We start from the raw sequence: 20,829 nt of genomic DNA on the forward strand, positions 1-20,829 counted from the left end.
GGATCTTATTAACAAGAATAGAAACGTTTATTTTAACCATGGATAATCAATTTGGTTTTAAAAGAAATCACAGTACAGACATGTGTATATATGCTCTTAAAGAAATTGTAGCTCATTATAAAAGTCAGAATTCCACTGTATTTTTGTGTTTCATAGATGCATCTAAGGCATTTGACAGAATAAATCATGAAAAATTATTGTTGAAACTGTCAGCCAGAGGTATTCCAAAGTACATACTTAGAATACTTGTATTCTGGTATGCCAACCAAACAATGAGGGTCAAATGGGGTAATGTTGTGTCGGCACCGTTTCATGTAAATAATGGTGTTCGCCAAGGTGGCATTTTGTCCCCCATTTTGTTTAATGTATACATGGATGACCTGTCAAAACAGCTGAACACATGTAACACAGGCTGTCTTGTTGGAAATGCTGTTGTAAATCATTTAATGTATGCTGATGACCTGGTTATTTTTAGTCCATACAGTGCTGGCCTACAAAGTTTGTTAAAGGTATGTTCACAGTATGGGAATGCTTATGACATTAAATTTAATGACAAGAAAAGTAATGTCATGATAGTCAGGAGCAAAGAGGACAAGAAATTAGTGTTTCCTCAGTTCTTCCTAGATGATAAACCGCTCATGACATGTCAGGAGACAAAGTATCTTGGGCATGTTCTTACTGATGATTGGCATGATGATAGAGATATTTATAGGCAGTGTTCAAAGCAATATGCTCAAGCTAATATGCTCCTTCGTAGGTTTAGTATGTGCTCAGTTGATGTTAAATGTTCCCTGTTTAGATCTTTCTGTACACCAATGTATACAGCTCACCTCTGGTATAGCTATAAGAAAAGCAGTATGCGGCGGCTCATAGTGGCCTACAATGATGGACTGAGGTTGTTGCTTCAGGTGCCCAGGTGGCACAGTGCGAGTCAACTCTTTGTTAATTTAAATGTACCCAATTGTGAAGCACTTCTGAGAAATTTAATGTATCGATTTATGTGCCGCCTGGATGACTCGGGGAACAGCATTATTGGGGCTTTGACCAGCCCTGATAGGAGCTGCTATAGGTATTTCTCCAGGCTTAGAAAACACTGGTGGGATAGCCTGCTTATGAATTATGTGGAGAATTGATTCTCTGTCTTTGTGTATGTCTTTTTTCTCTCTCTCCTTCTTAAATCTGTTTTTAACATGTCTGTTGTTGTTGATATGGACCGCTTGTTGTGTCTGCAATAAAGATTAATAATAATAATAATTGCTATTACCATAGGCCATTCCGCCAAAATGAATAAACCAGAAATCAGCTGGAGTGCTGTTCAGTTTGATATCTGATATAGAAAAGACTTCAAAATCCTTCTTCTGACTTATAAGGCTCTTAATGACAAAGCTCCATCCTGTCTGAAAGACCTCATTGTTTCTTATTGTCCTGCTAGAACACTTTGATTCATGAATGCAGGTCTGTTAGTGACTCCCAGTATCTCTAAAACCAGACTGGGAGGTACTGTAGAGCCTTCAGCCTCCTTTACTATGGAACCAGCTTTCTCCATGGGCCAGAGAGGCAGACTCTCTACATTTAAAGACCCCCTCTGATGAAAATCGTGTTTTTCGTGCTTTTCACATGTTCCTGTGGTATTTTTCTGATGTTAGAGGACATATCAGCAGAAAAGTAAGAGCAAAATTGCATTTCTGAGTTTTTCTGCCTTCAAATGGCAAACTGGCAGTTTCAGGGAGACTGGGGTTGACACACAGACGCAGACACACAGACGGCTGCCTTCATCTGCCCATAGCCTATTCCGTGGTGTTTTTGGTGTCCATCCAGGTTACAGTATCGCTGGATGTAAGGTCCTATGGGCAGAGATGTTATACAAATAAACTTGCCTTGTCTGAAACTGTTGTTTCTCTTTCTAATGTGTAAATGTAAGGAATGCCGGTGAAAAGAAGATCCTCCCTCGTGCTGCATGCTTATAAATCCAGAATAGTTCATTTCATTGGTTTGTTATCAGACTTTATGGCATTGAACTGAGTGATGAGCGTGTCAACGTACTGTTGTAGTGTTTTGTTTTCCTTGTGAGTACATCGATTTGATTTGAATGATGAGAGCCTGGAATTCTCTGTGCAGTACTTGTGTGATTCTGTTGTCAAGTTGCATGAGTTTTTGGCATCCGAGTAAAAGCTCATTTGATATCTAGTAGGGAGCTGCCATCTTGGTTGTGTTATGTTATGAGTTGCATTTACCTTCCACAAAAACAAAGCATTTAAACATGATGGTTCTACTGAATTAGTGGATAACCTAGCTGTTTGTGTCTGCTTACAGTATTAATAACTTAACATCAGCTTGTTTCTTTCAGGCACGTTTGACCAGGAGCAGCACTGCACTACTTCAGAGCAGTAGGAATTGAAGAAAAGTAAATGTGGTTCCACTTGTGAATGAACTAAACGCAAGCCCTTTCTCTTTTTTGTGTATTTATTTTTATTGTTTTCAGACAGAAACAGAAAAATACATATTAAAAATAGTTGGTGGTGCTACACAGAACCGTACAGGTTTTTTTGACAGAGTTTTTAACATGAGACAAACAGAACATAGGTATAAAATGAATGGCACAGCAACAGAATAGCACTTATTCAGTTTTTAGACATTACATCGAGAAAAGGTTGCCAGAATTTTAAAAAGATATCCTCTTTAGCAGATATGATGTACCTGATTTTCTCCAAGTGTAATACATTCCCCAGCTCTCTCAACCACGTTTCAAATGAAGGAGCCCTTTCACATTTCCAAGACTGTAAAATTAGCTTTCTGGCTAACAATGTTGAAAGGGAAGGCAAGACCTTTCTACTGGCATGTTTTGAGGGAATCGGCTCTGATCACCCCTCACCCAAAACTTATTCAATTTCACTCACATTTTATTTTTATTTTTAAAACACCAGCTTATTATATACATTATCTCAAAGCATTTTACAGGGTAAAGTCAATACCTTACTTTATAACAGAAATGTAACAGGACAGTGCTTGCTGCACCTTAAGGCACAAATAGAGACCTGCACCAATCACACATTAACACATTATGAAGTCAAACCAGTTTCTGTCTCGTACTCATAGAAAACGGTTTCCCTCTTACACTGCAAAAACCCCAAATCTTTTCAAGAATATTTGTCTTATTTCTTGTCAAAATGTCTCATTTCTACTCAATACTAACCTCTTTCCACTTAAAATAAGACTCATCACCTAAAAATAATCTTATTTTTAGATCATTTTCACTTGTTTCAAACACATTTTCACTTGAAATAAGTAGAAAAATCTGCCAGTGAAAGCAAATTTTTTGAGCTTGTAATAAGAAAGAAAAACTTTTTTTCTACTTATTTCAAGTGAAAATAGACTTGAAATAAGTAAAAAGTGTCTAAAAATAAGCGGCTTTTGATGTGATGAGTCTTATTTTAAGTATAATGAGATTTGTTTTGACTAGAAATAAGACAAATGTTCTTGGCAAGAGTTTGAGTTTGTGCAGTGTACCATAACATGTCTTTTACAGTTTTTTCGATTGCTAACAAGCATTGGTCAAAACTGAAGTCACATAGTCAAAACAGAAGTCCATGTGGAGAAAATTATGGATCAACCTTGCAACATCAGTGTACTCCGATTTTTCCCTGTTAAAAGGGTTTTCTATGGAGTTTTTCCTCAGTCGATGTGAGGGTCTAAGGGCAGAGGATGTTGTTATGATGTCATGTGAAGCTCTTTGAGACAAACTGTTTGTAAAAACGGGCTATACAAATAAAATTGCCTTGCCTTACTCGGTCGCCGCCCCGGTGTCCCAGCTCTCCTCTCTGCACACCGCAACACAAACGCGCTCCGTAACCCGTAATCTTTTGTTTATGACGGTTAAGACACACACACGTCGTAACATCGTATATGTTATGTAACGTTTTCCACCGCTCCATATTGATTTTTCGCAGGCTTCGTTGTAAACAAATGCACATGGGCGAGAGGAGTGTAACCAAAACAGCGGAAAGCGAGCAGACTTGCATTGCTCCTCTTTAAGAGTTTTGAAAAAGTAGCTTCAGTCCTGAACAATGCTTGTTAAAATTAAAAAAAAAAAAAAAAAGTTAAAATGAAAATGTGTGATTGTGTTGTCCCTTTCAAGTTTTCATGTTTTGCATAGATAAGTACAAATGTAGAGTGTGTTTTGGGATACAAATAGATATGATTCTTAGGAAAATACAGAATCTGGACAGAGTGGTAAGCCCTCAGTTAACAATTATGAGGGCTTGGACTTTATAATCATTATTTTGTGTGTATAGCTGTGCATGTGCGCCACAAGTCATCTGGTCAGTTTCCAGGTGATGACGCTTCCGAGAGCCAGGCCAGCGACAAAGATGACAACAAGAGATGCTCTGTGGAAGCTCATGAATGACATATTCTGCATGGACGCCATTGCCAGCTCTGAGAAACTGTTGATCTGTGGACATGGAGACAGACACACATGTCAGAATATCTTTTTGCTTTACATGAATCACATGAAAGCAGCCTGTGATGTTCTTTGTTGTGTTGAGATTCAGAGAGGGATAATAAATGAATGCGTTAGATATAAGAGAACCTGCTAGACAGACGATAAGCTTACAGTTGTTGTGATATCCCAGTACAAAATGGCACATTCACAGGCATGACAGTTCACTATAATGCTGCTCTCTGTGCACCCTGATGCAGCACAGCATGCAGATCCTAAGTGAGGGTGATGTCCTGCACCTGCGGCTTAAAAACATCCTAGAGGAAACACTGGTCTGCTCCATAACTATACTAAATAATGTGCCTATTCAAAATCATTGTGCTAATAGTTCAGTGTGCACTCTATGTCTATTTTCCAGGTTAAAGGGATAGTAAAAATTTTTTAAAGTGGGGTTGTATGATCTATAAATAGCCCCTAAGTACTTTAATTGCAGTAGAAGACTCTCTGCACTCCTCCCATAGCCCTGCCCAGAGATTTACAACATACAGTGTTGTGAACAGACCCAAAGAAACGGCCTATTTTCACGGCCTAAAAGAGGTTTTACCTGGAAAAAAATACACAGTTCCATTGTTCGCTATAATATAATTTTTTCCAGCCTTTCAAAGTGCAGGAAAAACACTGTTTTTATTTGGACCTAACCAACTCACGTATCCCTCCGCCCAGGGTTAGCGCCCGCCGATCAGCAGTTGGTTAGGTCCAAATAAAAACTGCGTTTTTCCTGCACTTTGAGGGGCTGGAAAAAATTATATTATAGCGAACAATGGACTGTGTATTTTTTTTCAGGTAAAACCTCTTTTAGGCTGCAAAAATAGGCCGTTTCTTTGGGTCTATTCACAACACTGTATGTCGTAAATCTCTGGGCAGGGCTATGGGCTGGAGTTGCTAATGGAAGGAGTGCAGAGAGTCTTCTACTGCAATTAAAGTACTTAGGGGCTATTTGTAGATCATACAACCCCACTTTAAAAAAAATGCTACTATCCCTTTAAAGCAAACTGATGTGGCACAGTTTTTCCCCTCCAAAAAAAAAAAGATTATGAAGAGGAATGCACACCAGAAAGAGCATCTGAAGAATTTAAATAAGAGAAGTGTTCAGAAGTGGGTTTTTTGTGTATATGACTAATCGTCAACCAAAAAATAAACGTTAGATTAGTCAAAAAATTATATAGATAGATTAATCGTGAGAAAAATAATCGTTTGGGAGAGCCCTATTAATAGATATTTAATTTTTCTCATTGACATGTATTTACATTTGAAACAATGTGACGTGTACTTTTGCATCTGTGTGCTGCCATATCAACGCTGGTGCAATGGTGTTATTTCTCAGAGTTTCATTTTTACATACTAGTGTCTGATTGGATAAGTCGCCACATCGTTGATACGAAGGTAGACACGTAAAATCAGCCCAGTGGAGCTGCTGCTTCAAGGATACAGGTGGATTTTTGTTTTCATATTGCACAGTCATCCAGCTTGGCCAGTGGGCAAAAACACTTGGACAGTACACCTAATTCTGATTCTGATTATTTGTCGGTATCAAGGATTTTTCTTGGCATCACTATCAAGTTTGAAATTTTAGTATTGTAACTACCCTAAATTATGCGATAGACTGGCAAACTGTCCAGGACGTGCCCTGCCCTTTTGCCCTATGTCGGCTGGTATTGGCTCCAGCCACCCTGAACAAATAAGCAGTGTATGGACAGTGGATGGATGGACACAAGGATCAGACGTGGACAACACAAAATAGTTGGAGTAAGACATACCCATCCTCCATGTTCCCGAATCCAGCTCAGAAGGTTGTTTTTGAAGAAATCCACAGTCCACATCAGTATGTCCTTCACCGACTGAGGGAGATGAACTTCCACCATCTGGGAGACATGTACAAACGCAAGGTTTATATGTGACCAATGTTGTTCTGTGACCTGCCCTGAGTGGGTTTCAAACCCGGGTCTCCCGCACCGTGGGCGACGATGCTAACCGTTTCGCCAAGAGGTCAATGACCACTTGGCCTGGAAACCTGCCTGATTTTGGAGATATGATACGTAACGGAAGACGTTACGGTCGGTCGCACACCCCACCGGCCGTCGAAGCTTCGATTAAAATCGAGTTTATGTCCGCAAAGCTTCAATTATCAAAATATGATAATCGGGTCAGCCCTAGAAATAAAGATCCCAGATCACAACTGGCTGGCCCTGTTTTGGATCTTTATTTTTTTTATCCAACACTAGCCACTGCAGCTTTAAAATAAAAGTCTTTGTTACACCTTTTTGCTGTCTCTCTCACTCTGTCTCTTCAGTGTAGCTATCTCCCAATGTTTTTCACGTCTTTATCTTTTACTGTCTCTATCGTTCAGTGTCAGTCACTGTCTACCAGTGGAGAGAACCAACCCTGTGAGATGACAGGTTGTGATACTACAGGATGGCCGCACCCTTTCTACAAAACATAAAACTGAGCTTCTTTTTTCTATCATATGTTTACATTTGTTTTGCCAGTTACACAAATTTTTAAGTAGGAGCGAAAATCCATTTAGTGAATTGTGTTAATCTTTGCACCCGTTTGGTGCGCTTGGGCTCTAAATGCACACTCAATATGTTCCTCGCACCACATTTTCTTATGACTCATTCTTTTCTGACCACTCACCTTGACAGCCAGCCTGCCAGCAACATAGAAGAGCAGAGCGATCCTCTCCCAGGTGATCCCTTGTTCAAACACTTTATGTTCCACTTCCTTATATCTGTCCCACTTGGAACCGGAGGCTTGTGCCACCCCATCTATTGCACTGCATCAGAGAGTGTAGAGAGAGTTTAGATTGAATAAGTTGTAATTCTACCATGAGCTCTACCATGACAAAGCAGATGAAAAGACTCACTCTTGGAACTCTTTGTCGCCCTGCACTCTGTCACCAATAATGCGGATCATTTTACTCAGCTGGTTGACCACCTTCTGCTCCTGCTCAGTCTGGACTCTGACAGACAGCGGTGTGAGGGGTGGGATGTCTGAAGATACATCCTTCAGCTCCACCTCTATTACCCTGAAACAGAACAGAGGGTTATCAGGACCAATCCAGGAAAGGGCTTTATGTCCATCCCATTCTAAGCTACATGACATATCAATAACATTTTGACAAAACTTCTTCAAATTTTTGTCAAAAGAAAAAAGAAAGCTGTGTTTAAAAAATAGATTTAAAATTGTTTTACTACTTATTTTAGAGATTGTGATGAGATTGTGATGTTTCCGCGTGGTCCTGGTGACCTGTTTTCTAATACAGTGTAACATGCTGTAGGGAGAGTAAATTGGCTGGCTTTGGCATTGAACTGAACCAGCTACAGATAAACCCAGACCACCTCTACTGGAGAGGGCAGAGCAGGCTGGCTTCATCCTCAACACAGGGTTCCTACACATTTGAAATGTCCAAATTCCATACTTTTTCCAGACCCTAATTTCCAGATTTCTTGGTAAATTTTTAAAAAAGAATTTGTGATATTTGAGTAAATATATGTGTATCATGTAAATAAATCATGCAATTAATTTGTTTTCATTATTCTGAATGTGTATGCCATTATGTAACCAAATAATTTCCAGGAGATTGCAGCTAGGTGCAATAACACATACAAAATAATTAACCCAAATAAGATAAGACCAAACCCAGATAAGTATTAAGATAAATATATTTCCATACAATAGTTTCCATTTTCCATACTTTTCCAGACCTGGAAATTAGGGGTGCCACGATTCTCCAAATCCTCGATTCGATTTGATTTTCGATTTTAGGGTCACGATTCGATTCGATTCTCGATTTTTTTTCTTTTTCTTACAGCACAGATGCCTATGCTATTTTCAGACTAGTCTAGTCTACGATCATTGGTTTTATTCATCAAATTTTGTACAGTAAATTTTTATTTCAAAAGATGGGCTACATATAAGTGATGCAATTTCCATAATGTATCACATTAGGCACTAATGGTCACATTTAAATAATTTCTTTACAATATAAAGGTAACATGCCCCCAAAAATCATGATCCAGGGGCCAAAATTGCTGCAGCTGCAGCTGCAGCGCTGCCATGGACCTGATGATCAGGTCCTGATCAGACTGGCGGTGGTCCAGGTCCACAGTGAATCAGTCCCGGATCCTCCACCGTCACCAGATCCCCCGTAACCCCCCGCAAATAATACATCGACAAAAAGTGGCAAGTTGCACCTTTTCGTCGGCGTATTATTTGCGGCCGGGTTTTTTTTTTTTTTTTTTTTTTTATCTTATAACGTCTCTGCAACATGCGGCTCTCAGTGCTTGTCGGTGCTGTGTAGTTAGAGCTGTGTCTCCCTCCTGTTTCCCAGGTAGGAGGGACAATAGCCCACCAGGGCTGGGTGATAAAACGCTATAAATTGTGAAATAACTTTTCTTCGATAGAAATATGAGACGTGGTCGATAGTTTTCATTCATCCATGTTTTGGCAAATAGCCAATGATATTGAGAGTTCCGCTGCGCCGAACCAATCATGTGGCTGGAATAGAGGCAGTCAACATGTGCATTTGTTTGGGTTGCTGCAGACGTGCACAGAGAGCGAGGGAGAGAGAGAGAGAGAGAGAGAATGAGTGAGTGTTGTCTCGAAATAAAAAGTAAAGGAAAACTCGGACCAGTGACTGACAAGACGCTTGGTGCGCAATGGGGACAACGGGCAGTTGTAGCTTTGCGGGCGGGGGGGGGGGATCGTCGATCCTCCCTTTGACTTCGATGCTCGAGATTGTGACGTAATTTCGATCGATTTCGATAAAAAATCGAAATCGTGACACCCCTACTGGAAATGTATAAAATCAAATTCCATACTTTTCCATACTTGCGTAGGAACCCTGTCAACATCTGCAGGAAGCTACTGTAGTTGTTTTAGCCAGTGTTCTGTTTTATGCTGTTGTGAAGGCACAGACATTTTCTTTTCTTTTCTTTTTTTTCACCTACAGACATTCTGCTCTGCTTGACCAAAGAAAGGAAACAATTTTGTATTTTGTGAACATCAGGTGATAAAACTAATGGCAAGACATCTCAAACACTAGCAGCTCAACAGAGTTTCACCAAGTTCAATGAATTGAAAAATAGTAGTAAATAGTTAGCGAGAAATACAGTTTTTCCAACCATACAAATTGTAGCAATCTTCACTCATACACCAAAAATATTTTAATAATTACTTTTTGTTGTTGTGTCGTTTGACTTGATTAATTACATCAGCTAGTAGGGAAGACTGGGGACAGTTGCAGTCACTTTTTTTTTACACTCAACTTTTTTTTACTCAGAGACTATTTGGACTAGGCTCACCAAACTTTTATAGATTAAACATACATGTGTCAGCTAATTAATCATGCCATTTAAAGATGGTTATATGACACATCAATTACAGTATTCATTTGAATGGAAGAATCCAGACGTTGCAACTGACCCCAAACGTGGGGACAGTTGCAACACGGATAAGGGACGTTTGCAACATATTAAACATTAAATTTCAGTTATTAACTTTTGATTTTTGTCTCAATAAGCACAGAATCCCTAAAATATGCATTGTCTTACAATAATACTATAGTATTATTTAGTTATTTCGTAATATTTATCAGAGAACAGTTGGAGTTTTGTTTTGCATAGAACATAGGCCTTGAGTCAATGTGCAGAGGTAAACAGTGGTAATAAAACTCAATAGCTTAACTATTTGCAATACAAAAAAACTTTAATAAACATGTACTCTACTTTTGGATGATTTATTTCACTGTATGACATCAAAAAAAATACTTTTCTCCAGTTTTCATAGGAAAATATATATGGCTACTTTTGTCCCATAGAACAAGATACAACTAGATACAATTGCATATTTCATTATAGGAAGTTATCTGGGGAATTATTTTGAAATCTTTAGCATTAGTCTGATGATTTAATATAATTGGCTGTTCTGTTCATCATGAGGAATAAAATAGATATTGTGCCTATTTTAAGCTAAAGATTTTCCATATTTGTACATTTGCATTTGCAATAGCATTTGCATAGTGCTTCCATATTCAAATGGCAGTTGTTGCAACCGTCCCCAGCCATGACAAAACATCATGTACTAGCTAGACACAGTGTGACACTGACACATGCTAACCATGTCATTTGATAGTCAACAAAACAGTGATTCAAACTAGATAGGTTTGGATTCACTTATACAAAAGATCAGGACAGTATGACAAAAATACAGCTCAAGAAAAAAGCTACTTTCATACCTCTAAAACAACTTTTGTCTCAGTACAAGCAGGAGCAGATGCTGAATATGTTTCTCTATGTCTAACTGTGCATGAGCAGTGTGAGTATCATCACTCTAGCTGCATGTTTCTGATTGGAGAAATAAGGTTTGTTGCAACTGTCCCCAGTCTCCCCTAATATAATAACTTCTGCATCAATTTAAAATGAATAAATAATAGCCTACAAACTTAAATTCATAGTAGCCCATAACATTGAAAAAAAAAAAAAAAAACTTAGTTTGGAACAATAACGATAGTGCTGAAAACTTACTCTTTGATCAGTGCTTCTCCTATCCTTTCATCTGCGGAGAAACAGAACCATCAGAGTAATACACCCACTTGAAAAAAAAGTTCATCATTTCCATCGCTACAGGCTCTCTCTCTCTCTCTTGGTTGATGTTGTCACAGTGTATCCTCGGGCCACACTTACCGGACATGCCGTTTCCCCCACACGCCATGGTGTAAAGAAAACCCCTGACAACAAATGACAGTGTCGAGCATAGACTGTATGGTTGGTGTCAAGTAAAACCAGAGGCTTTAGAGAGGTACGAAGTAAAATCAGCAGCTTTCTCCAACACTTCTCATACAACTTACAGCCGCACAGGAAGCTGAGTAGGCTCACGCAACCGGCACGCAACTTCCATGGGCGGAGCAAATGCATGTCCGCATATAAAATACGTCCGGGTGGAAACCATATGCATATGCTTTAGGATGCCATTTATTTTTTATAAATGTCCATTTTGTATCACCTTTTTAAAAGATTTGGGAAATCTTCTTTTCGCTAAGTATCACTTTGATGAGAAAATTATTATTTTTGGCTCCTTCTCTCACAATAATACATTCAACATAATTAATCTCTTCATCTTACTAGGTAAATCCCACATGCATAATGTCAAAATGTCCAAGGCAACCCCTCATTCCCATTATTTTTTAATTTAATTAAAAATATATTTTGAGTCTCTGTCATAATGTTGAATCCAACAAAAAATGCTTATAAGCTATGGAATTTTATTTAAATAACATTCAGTGAAGTTGTCTGCCATTTTAATTTGCCCTATACTTTTTTTAATCTCCCTCTTTTTATAATTTACTTCTTTTTATTAGACCTATTTGTTTATTTAATTTATTCACTTATTTTGTCATTTCTATATTTCTTATAATATGTATCTATTATAATATTTATTAATTATTTGATAGTCTTTGTCCTTATATCATTTCGATGTGTGCTTTTGTCATGTCTTGGAATGTCTGTCGCTTAGTTTTTTTGTTCCTTTTTCACTTGTTCATACTATTTGACGATGTATTTATCTAATGATAAATAAAGTTAAAAAAAAACATATGCCTTTGCTCAAAAAGTCTGACCTTTCCTTGACCTCCAGTCCTGTGCAGAATCGATCACCGATGACCACCACACAATGCATGCCGGTCGGATTTTTTTTTTTTTTTTTTATTAAACATTTATATATACACAAACATACAAATATTCAGACATTAAACATACAATGAATAGACAAACAAAAAATATATACTACATATGCCGGTCGAATTTGTGTCCGACTTGATCCCGACTTGCTGACGTAATGCACGCGCCGGTTTTATGCCGAGAAGTGCCTGCTTGCCGAGATCTGCATGTCTCGCTCATGGAATGCCAGGGAATGCAAATCTCGGCAGGTCCAAAAACTGCTGTGCCAAATAGTCTACTGCATCCCCCTCATGTGTTTCACTGCAGACAAGGTGTGGTCAAATGGGGTTACGTAGGCTACGTTAACTTGTATTTAGGTGTGTTTATGCATATGAACAAATTTCATATAGTGTATCTGGCTAAAACAGCTAGGGGGTGCAAATCGGCAGGTCCAAAATCAGCTGTGCCGTAGGCTACCCAAATGAATGATCCGTAGTTCCGTTAGGCTCGTTCGAGATGAGCCAGGCCTGTGCAGAATCGATCACCGGTGACCAGCGCACAATGCATGCCGGTTAGATTTGTGTCCGACTTGATCCCGACTTGGTCTGACGTCATGCAGGCGCCTGCAACGATAACCTCACGAGATCAAGGCGGCCGCAGGCAAATGCAGGGACTGCTTGCTGAAAAACTGCCCCCGACGGGAACACGCATCAGTGGTTTTGCATGAATATACCTCGAAAACAACTCAGTCTCGTAACGTTCCGTTATTATCTCATAGCGTGGTGAATGTGCAGGTCACAACTTGTCCACCAGAGCGTTTTAGAGTTGTTGGATTGTGTATTTGATGAGTTTGATGAGGGAAACCAAGAAATCCCATTAGCCTCCGTAGCGTAGCTCTGAGCAGCTCACGGCTCTGCTCCGCCGTTCTAAAAACAGCTTGCACTGACAATTAAAGGTAACAAACCTACTCCTAACACTATAGGGATTATGGCAATGGGTCAATTTGCCAAAATGTTGAACTTTCCCTTTAAGTCAGTGAGGGTTTAGGGCCTGAGTCTTTAGGGGGCGGAATGGAACTGGGCCCCAATGTAATCCCAACGTGTGCTATGCGGCTTTCTGCTATGTTGCCGCGTATAGTAGGCTGTATTATTTTACTAATAAGAACAGCAAAACATGAAATCTGCAGCGCCGCATCAGTATAATGTCTCACGGATGTGTCGAGGACAAAGAGATAATTCCTGGACTAGTTATCTGGTCTCTCCAAAACAGTGGAAACACACTGTCGCTTGTTGTAACAGCACTCAACCCATACGCTGCCCTGCATGCTATGCACTGATTCAAATTTGCAGGAACTTACTGCCACCAAATCAGAGCTGTCCAATAACCACAACAGGCACCATAATCCTCATCACAATAATAGCCTGGACAAAATATACAGTTCATAAAAGTAAGAGTGGCAAATAACAGCAGAACTCTCTAAAGGTTCCCACTATTACCCACTACAAACTATAAATCACAGGGCTACACTTTGTGCTCAAGGTATGCTATTAAACACAGCACACTACCACCCTCTACTGACAGCACTGCACTACCACACTCTTTACCTAATCTGTATTGCACTGCAAATCACATTTGATGTCACCACTAGAAGCAGAAGCCCATTGCTAGTCTCCCAGCTATGCTCTCACCCCCACTATCAAATACATAAAAAAATATACACTTTAAAAATATAAAAGTAAAAGTGCTAGACTTGCCCAATCAGATAAGAAAAACTAAGATCAACCTGAGATTTCCCCCCTTTCCCACCCATTTAAAAAGCTAATGTGTCACTGTTTGTTCACTGCTGGCCCACATCATATCAACATACACTCTGATTTGGTGTTTGAGAGGTTATTTCCACAGACTGTGGCAGTCCCCACTCACGCTATGCAATGTATTATTAGCCGTTTTTAAAAACAGAGTCTATTTTGTCCACAAATAGAAGTTCTCAGGAAAGAGAACGGAATTAACAGTTTATCGTAACTGACGGTGAGTGCAAAGGGCACACAATGGTGGATATTTGTGGGCAGCCGCTGTTTAATAATGCTGACACTAAACCAAGAGAAGACCAATGGTGGCTTGTTTGCAGAGAGGTAGCAGCAAGTAAAAATGGAGGAGAGGGGAGAGACTGCAGTGTTTTGGTCTCCTGTACTTCTCTCGGTTGGCCCTTAGATGTCCCTGTGCACCACACTGCAATATCACTAACAGATCCAAGGACAGATGCAGAAACTGCACTGCACTGGTGGGTGGGGGGTGGGGGGGTCGAGTGACTGACTCTTTTTCTGTAGCAACGATGCAGTTTTAGGTCCTTGCTCACCATCACAGCTTACTCCTGTTGTCAAACAAAACACTGACACACTGAAATACAGTTTAGTTAATGTTCGCTAATTACTATATGGACACAGGTATACTGAATAAAAGCACAAGTGTAGAAATACAGAAATAAATAAAAGCAGAAATGTAGAAATCAATCAATAAAAAAATACAAGTAAATAAAAAAAATGTATTTACTTAAAGCAGATATCAGCTTCACGGCCGTTTCGGCTAATGCTGCGTTCAAGGCAGGCTTTTGAAACCGTAAGTTACAGCTTCAAGTCACAACTACGACTTGGTAGCGTTCCAGGTAACCCGTAGCTCGTGTTTTTACCATCCTGTTGTCTGTGAAAGTTCCCTATAACGGCCACTCGTAACTTCCGACCCGTGAACTCGTACCAGATCGAACTGGTATGACTTCACAGGAAGGAAAAACACAAAGTACGAGTTTCTTTGAACGCACCATGAGTTAGCAGCCCCCGCCCTTGTCAGGCATCAATTGGTCCTCGTGCTACGTCACCACATTCACGCGCATCCCTTGGCTGCACACACAGCCCTTCATGCCGTTCTCTCTCCTCATTGGATAACACTTGTATCCCACAAGGAAAATTTTCTCCTCGGGTTACAGCAGAGCAGAGTGACGGAGAGACTCGTGTTTAGGCTGAAATACTTCATGTAAGTGATTGCTGACGGAAAATAGGACTATTTAGGACTTATATTAACAAAAACATTCCACTGATATCTGCTTTAATTACACTACATTATTGCAGACAGTATTGCCTATTTTACTTCATGGCCCTTCATAACATCCAGTTTGTCTCAAGGAGAACAGGCACCAAAATATTGAAACTAATGCAGGAACATGTTTTAGTATCTCATTTATGGTTTTATGCAGATGAACCCTCTGAGGCCTTTTTAAGATTTTCAGTATGTGCTAGTACACATAACCCTAACTCACTGCAGCTTGCATACCAGGCAAGGCCGTAACCATGGAGTCAACATTGGGGGGGGGGACCAAATCTCTCTCTTTCTATATATACTATACTATTTATACTATATACCGTACTTTTCGGACTATGAGCCGCTACTTTTTTCCCCCGCCCAGCTCACAAACGCGCTCCGTAACCTGTAATCTTTTGTTCATGACGATTAAGACTACACAAACACACACGCCGTAACATTATGTAATGTTATCCACCGCTCCATTTATTGATTTTTTGCTGTCTTCATTGTAAACAAATGCACATAGGCGAGAGGAGCGTAACCAAAACAGTGCAGCGAGCGGACTAGCATAGTTCCCTACTGTCTGTCTCATGTTACAACATGAAAACCAGCGGCTTATATTCAAGTGCGGCCTATATATGTATTTTCTTTTAAAATCTAGCTGGTGCGGCTTATACTCAGGTGCGCGCTATAGTCCGGAAAGTACGGTAAATTCGCTAACACATGGGATACTTTTTAATTTTTTAATCAGCTAGCTATATATTGGGGGGACATTTTGAGCATATCTGAATATTGGGGGGGGGGGGGGTGTCCCCCCCCCCAATGTATATGGTAATCACGGCCTTGATACCAGATGAAGATGGTTGTGGAAGACACTAAATCTGTTACACAAAGCTCACTGTCACCTGGACAAGGGGAGCGGCGTGTTAAGATTGTGGGGGCCAGTGTCCTCTTGCTGTGGTGTGCTAGGGAGTAAGTAGCAGGAGAAGGACACGGCACGACTGGACAAACTGGTGAGGGCGCTGGTTAGCGCATATCATATCAGATACTGTAGTGTACTGTAAGTGGCTGTGACATCACAATGAGGCAAAATGAAATAAAATCACTACAGATCACTCCCAATAATTACAGTAATTGTAGCAATTTAAATCCACAGCACAGAGATGTGTTTGGGGCTATTCAAAAACACTGGGTTTCTATTTACATAGAGAATTGTGGAGAAATATCAGAATATCAGAGATAGCCTATTAATAAGGCTAATGCCTGGTAGTGTAGGCTATACACTCCTGTGGGCCTCTGAGAGTTTAATGCTCTATGGCTATTACAGGTGTCCAACTTTATTACACAGCACAACTGCAGTGTCCATAATCTTTTTCAGTTTTTTTTTTCCTATTTCTGACTCTTCTTCTTAGCAGTGGATGGACTGGAGAAAGGGATAGTTCAACATTTGCCATAATCGCTATACTCATAGCAGTAGGTTTGCTACCTTTATTTGTCGGTGCGTGCTATTTTTAGAAGCGCCGAGCGCAGCCGCGAGCTGCTCAGAGCTATGCTACGGAGGCTCATGGGATTTCTTGGTTTCCCTCATCAAACTCATCAAATACACAATCTAACAACTCCAAAACGCTCTGGTGGACAAGTTGTGACCTGCACATTCACCACGCTATGAGATATAACGGAACGTTACGACACAAAGTTGTTTTCGAAGTAAATTCAGAGACTGCTTGCTGAAAAACTGTCCCTGAAGGCAACGCAACATCAGCGGTTTTGCATGTATTTACCTCTAAAACAACTCTGTCCTGTAACGTTCCATTATCATCTCATAGTGTGGTGAATGTGCAGGTCACAACTTGTCCATGAGAGTGTTTTGGAGTTGTTGGATTGTGTATTTGATGAGTTTGATGAGGGACACCAAGTAATCCCATTAGCCTCCGTAGCGTAGCTCTGAGCAGCTCTGCCGTTCTAAAAATAGCTTACACCGACAAATAAAGGTAACAAACCTACTGCTATGACTATAGCGATTATGGCAATGAGCCAATTTGCCAAAATGTTGAACTATCCCTTTAATGTTAACTTACATGATAGACAAATATTTATTTGCACTAACCAATTTACTGTGAATACATTTAAAAGCTATAGTGTTTGATCACAGAGCACATCCTGTGTTGGCATTGTAGCCTACAAATCAGTGACTGCCAGATCTTTAGCCTGTCGTTCCTCCATCTCTCTCCCTGCTTTCCTGTCTCTTTATTCACTGTCCTAAAAGTGCCCCAAAAATAACTTTAAAAAAGAGACTAAATTTGGATGGAAATTGGAGTAGTGAGTTTACAAAAACACATTCTAACCGTTGACACTGGCTAGCCTAATTGAGCGAATGTTACAGTAGCTACATGAGTTGATGGAAGCAGATTGTTGGTGTGAGCCTCCACCAAAAGGACAGAAATGCAACACCCATATAGTTTTAGGTTGTACCATGAGCCTAATTGAAATGTCCTAATTGAAATGTCCAATCCAACAACTCCAAAAACGCTCTCGTGGACAAGTTGTGACCTGCACATTCACCACGCTATGAGATAATTACGGAACGTTACGAGACAGAGTTGTTTTAGAGGTAAATTCATGCAAAACCGTTGATGCGCGTTGCGTTCAGGGACAGTTTTTCAGCAAGCAGTCTCTGTATTTACCTCGAAAACAGCTCCGTCTCGTAACGTTCCATTATTATCTCATAGCCTGGTGAATGTGCAGGTCACAACTTGTCCACGAAAGCGTTTTGGAGTTTTTGGATTGTGTATTTGATGAGTTTGAAGAGGGAAACCAAGAAATCCCATTAGCCGCCGTAGTATAGCTCTGAGCAGCCTGCTGCTCCGCTCTGCCGTTCTAAAAATAGCTTACACCGACAAATAAAGGTAATGATCCTACTGCTATGACTATAGGGATTATGGCAATGGGCCAATTTGCCAAAATGTTGAACTATCCCTTTAACACGTCTTTTCTGATTTCTCATAAATAACACTTGTGCCACATAACACTATGTTTCAACAGTCATAAAAATGAATATAACAGTGTGGGCTCCCTCACAACGCCCAACACTCCTACCACAGTATTTACTGCCAACATGCAACACTGAAAGCAAACATAGCCTAAAAACCAAGCCTATTTTCTAGGCCTTTTCTCGAAATTGCATATCCATAATAAAATGAGTATATCTCTGCAACCACAAGGTCTATTTGAATACTTTTTGTGTCATAGTAAAGGGAAAAATTAGAAATTGCTGAGATGTGTAAATTTCAGTATATGTGTTACTGGTGAAGAGTAAATGAAGATGGCACACAGAAATTTAAAAAAAAAAATTAATATTTGCCCCCCTAAAAAATCATATTTTAGATGATTGTCCTTCAGAATGATGCTGCTAAAGCTCAAAACCTCTATCAAATGATTGTACAATGTATGAACATTATCTCTGCAGTGGTTGATTCTGATAAAGTGAAGCAGTACAAAATTATTGAGATTTTACTACAAAATATTCAGGCGAGCTTTTAATCTTTATTTTCAGACAATTTGCATAAACGAACTGAAAAAGAATCAACCGGGACTAAATAACAACTACTAGGCCCTCTGTGTCCCCCTGCATAGAGCACTGGAATAAGAGAGTAACACTTCCATTGACTCCTGTGGTAAGCATTATGCGCCCCGAGTGGCAGGATATGGGTATTGCAAAAGTGCCCAGAAAACCCATTCACTCCAATCAGCCTGTGTGTTGCCGGCTTGCTTGTAAATTGATGAAAACGGCCGTTTTTTTTGTTTTTAGATGTCTTGGTCATATCAAATTACACTTATAATTTGTTTATTATAGAATAGCCTATAGATTGAAACATTCATGTAGAAAACCTTTTTTTATTATTAATGTTTATCTGTAAGGGGTCCACGATGATGCTATTAACGTGGGTGATCTAGAAATGTCCTTAAATTATTGAAAATAGCCTACCACACTTGCTCATTCACCAACAATGCAGAGATGTCAGTTCTTGGGCACTTTTGCAATACCCATATTCCGCCATTAGGAGGCGCTTCCATTGGACCAATGCATGTCGTTACCATGGATGTATTATATGTCGTTACTCTCTTATTCCAGGGCTCGCATAAAGCTGCACTGACCTGCTGCAGTTACGCCTGGCTCTATCTCTGCAGCGGATTCATTCGAGTGATTGACAGCTCACTGGCAGCCAATCAGAATCAGCAGAATCCTGACATGTGTGACGCGCAGGCTGTTGTGTTGTGTGCCGGCTGGCCGGCTCACAAAGGTTCCCCGCTCCTGAAGCCCGTCCGGACCGATTTAGATGTAACACCGGTCAAAGTTCAAACAGGAAATATTGTGGATTCTTTTTACAGTCTATGGGATTTACCCATAAAACAAACTTTTCACGGCAAAACAGCAAAGGTAAGAGGAAATGTAAAACCATGTTTTGGCCACGCAGTGTCTGTGTTTGCTCGACTTTGCTTGTTGTTGGCTTCTCTCTCTGCCGTGCTGCTGCTAGCTTCTGTGTTAGCCGCGGTTGCTATGTAACTGTTAACGTCCCAATCTTTGTAGCCGGCTGTTTCATATGAGCTGTAACTGATGTGTTTTGCATAATGTACAGCAGTATACGAGCCAGAAATGTGGCGACTGGGTCCACACCATAGACTGTATGTCCACACAGAGGTGCTTCATGAAGTTTGATGTTTTGTTGTTTATTTGAGTGGTGTTTTGGGCTGTGTTTGGGTCATATGGTTTTTACACGTTGTAGCCCAGCTTCTGCTGTTTAATTTGACATAACTAGCCTATATTCTTTCATAATTAGTGCAGTGGTGGCTCTGTGATTGTTCTTCATGTCTTTAAGTCCCCCATATGGGGGACTTTGGGATATAGGCTATTATACCATTTGTTAAACCATCACTCCATAGTAAAAATGTAGCATAAGCTAAATCCTGCATAATTCCTCTTTAAGAGTGAAAATGCACACACACACACACACACACACACACACACACACACACACACACACACACACACACACACACACACACACACACACACACACACAAAAAAAAAACCACAATTACTTACTCCTTAACAGAATCAATGTCTATCAAAACTATTTATATTTTATATATATTCAGAGTTGTGTTCCTTGTCTTGCTGTCTGGGCCTCCAAAATGGTAAATGTCTCCAGGTTTTTTTTTTTTTTTTTGCAGACATTGCACAACTGAAACCATGTGAGAGAAAAAAAAAAATCAACTCTTCAGTTGAGTTTACACAAACTATGTGGACAAAATAGGCTAATCTTAATTTACAGTAGCCTATATTAATTATTTAAAAAACCTATACCAAAGAGGTTGTGAAGTCTGTTGCTCTATTCTATATATATCTTTGAAATCAACAACGGTCCAATCAAAAGAATCAAAAGGGTTTTACATTTAAGAATTCCAAGATGTGAGAATTGTAGTGTGAGGTCGTGAGGTATCAAGACAGACAGACAGACAGACAGACATTTAACCCTGCAAGATCACTGGTCTTGAAGTTTAGGGATGTCATTTTTGAATCAAAATATGATTTTTTTTAAT

At 39.8% G+C, this 20,829-nt stretch overlaps 2 protein-coding genes across 3 annotated transcripts in view; one reads left to right on the forward strand and one right to left on the reverse strand.

Annotated features, from left to right (window-relative positions):
• LOC310990612 (histone acetyltransferase KAT7-like) overlaps positions 1-20,829 on the forward strand; it is a 384,780-nt gene that overhangs the window by 95,032 nt on the left and 268,919 nt on the right. The gene's annotated exons all lie outside the window — the stretch shown is intronic.
• LOC310990651 (apoptosis regulator BAX-like) lies at positions 4,152-11,365 on the reverse strand. Its single transcript, XM_083978123.1, has 6 exons — positions 11,182-11,365; positions 11,023-11,053; positions 7,362-7,523; positions 7,133-7,271; positions 6,256-6,360; positions 4,152-4,450 (listed from the first exon to the last, which is right to left on the reverse strand). The coding sequence occupies exons 1-6, from the start codon at positions 11,207-11,209 to the stop codon at positions 4,313-4,315; spliced, it is 603 nt and encodes a 200-aa protein (XP_083834249.1). The 5' UTR covers positions 11,210-11,365; the 3' UTR covers positions 4,152-4,312.

The sequence above is a fragment of the Trachurus trachurus genome, assembly GCF_905171665.1.
Source record: "Trachurus trachurus genome assembly, chromosome: 8".
NCBI classification, from domain to species: domain Eukaryota; kingdom Metazoa; phylum Chordata; class Actinopteri; order Carangiformes; family Carangidae; genus Trachurus; species Trachurus trachurus.

Coding starts and splice junctions, on each gene's coding strand:
- LOC310990651 (XM_083978123.1), bottom strand. CDS start 11,209: ATGGCGTGTGGGGGAAACGGCATGTCCG. Junction 11,054..11,181: donor TGGGGGAAACGGCATGTCCG/GTAAGTGTGGCC, acceptor GTTTCTCCGCAG/ATGAAAGGATAGGAGAAGCA. Junction 6,361..7,132: donor CTGGCAGGCTGGCTGTCAAG/GTGAGTGGTCAG, acceptor CATGTCTCCCAG/ATGGTGGAAGTTCATCTCCC.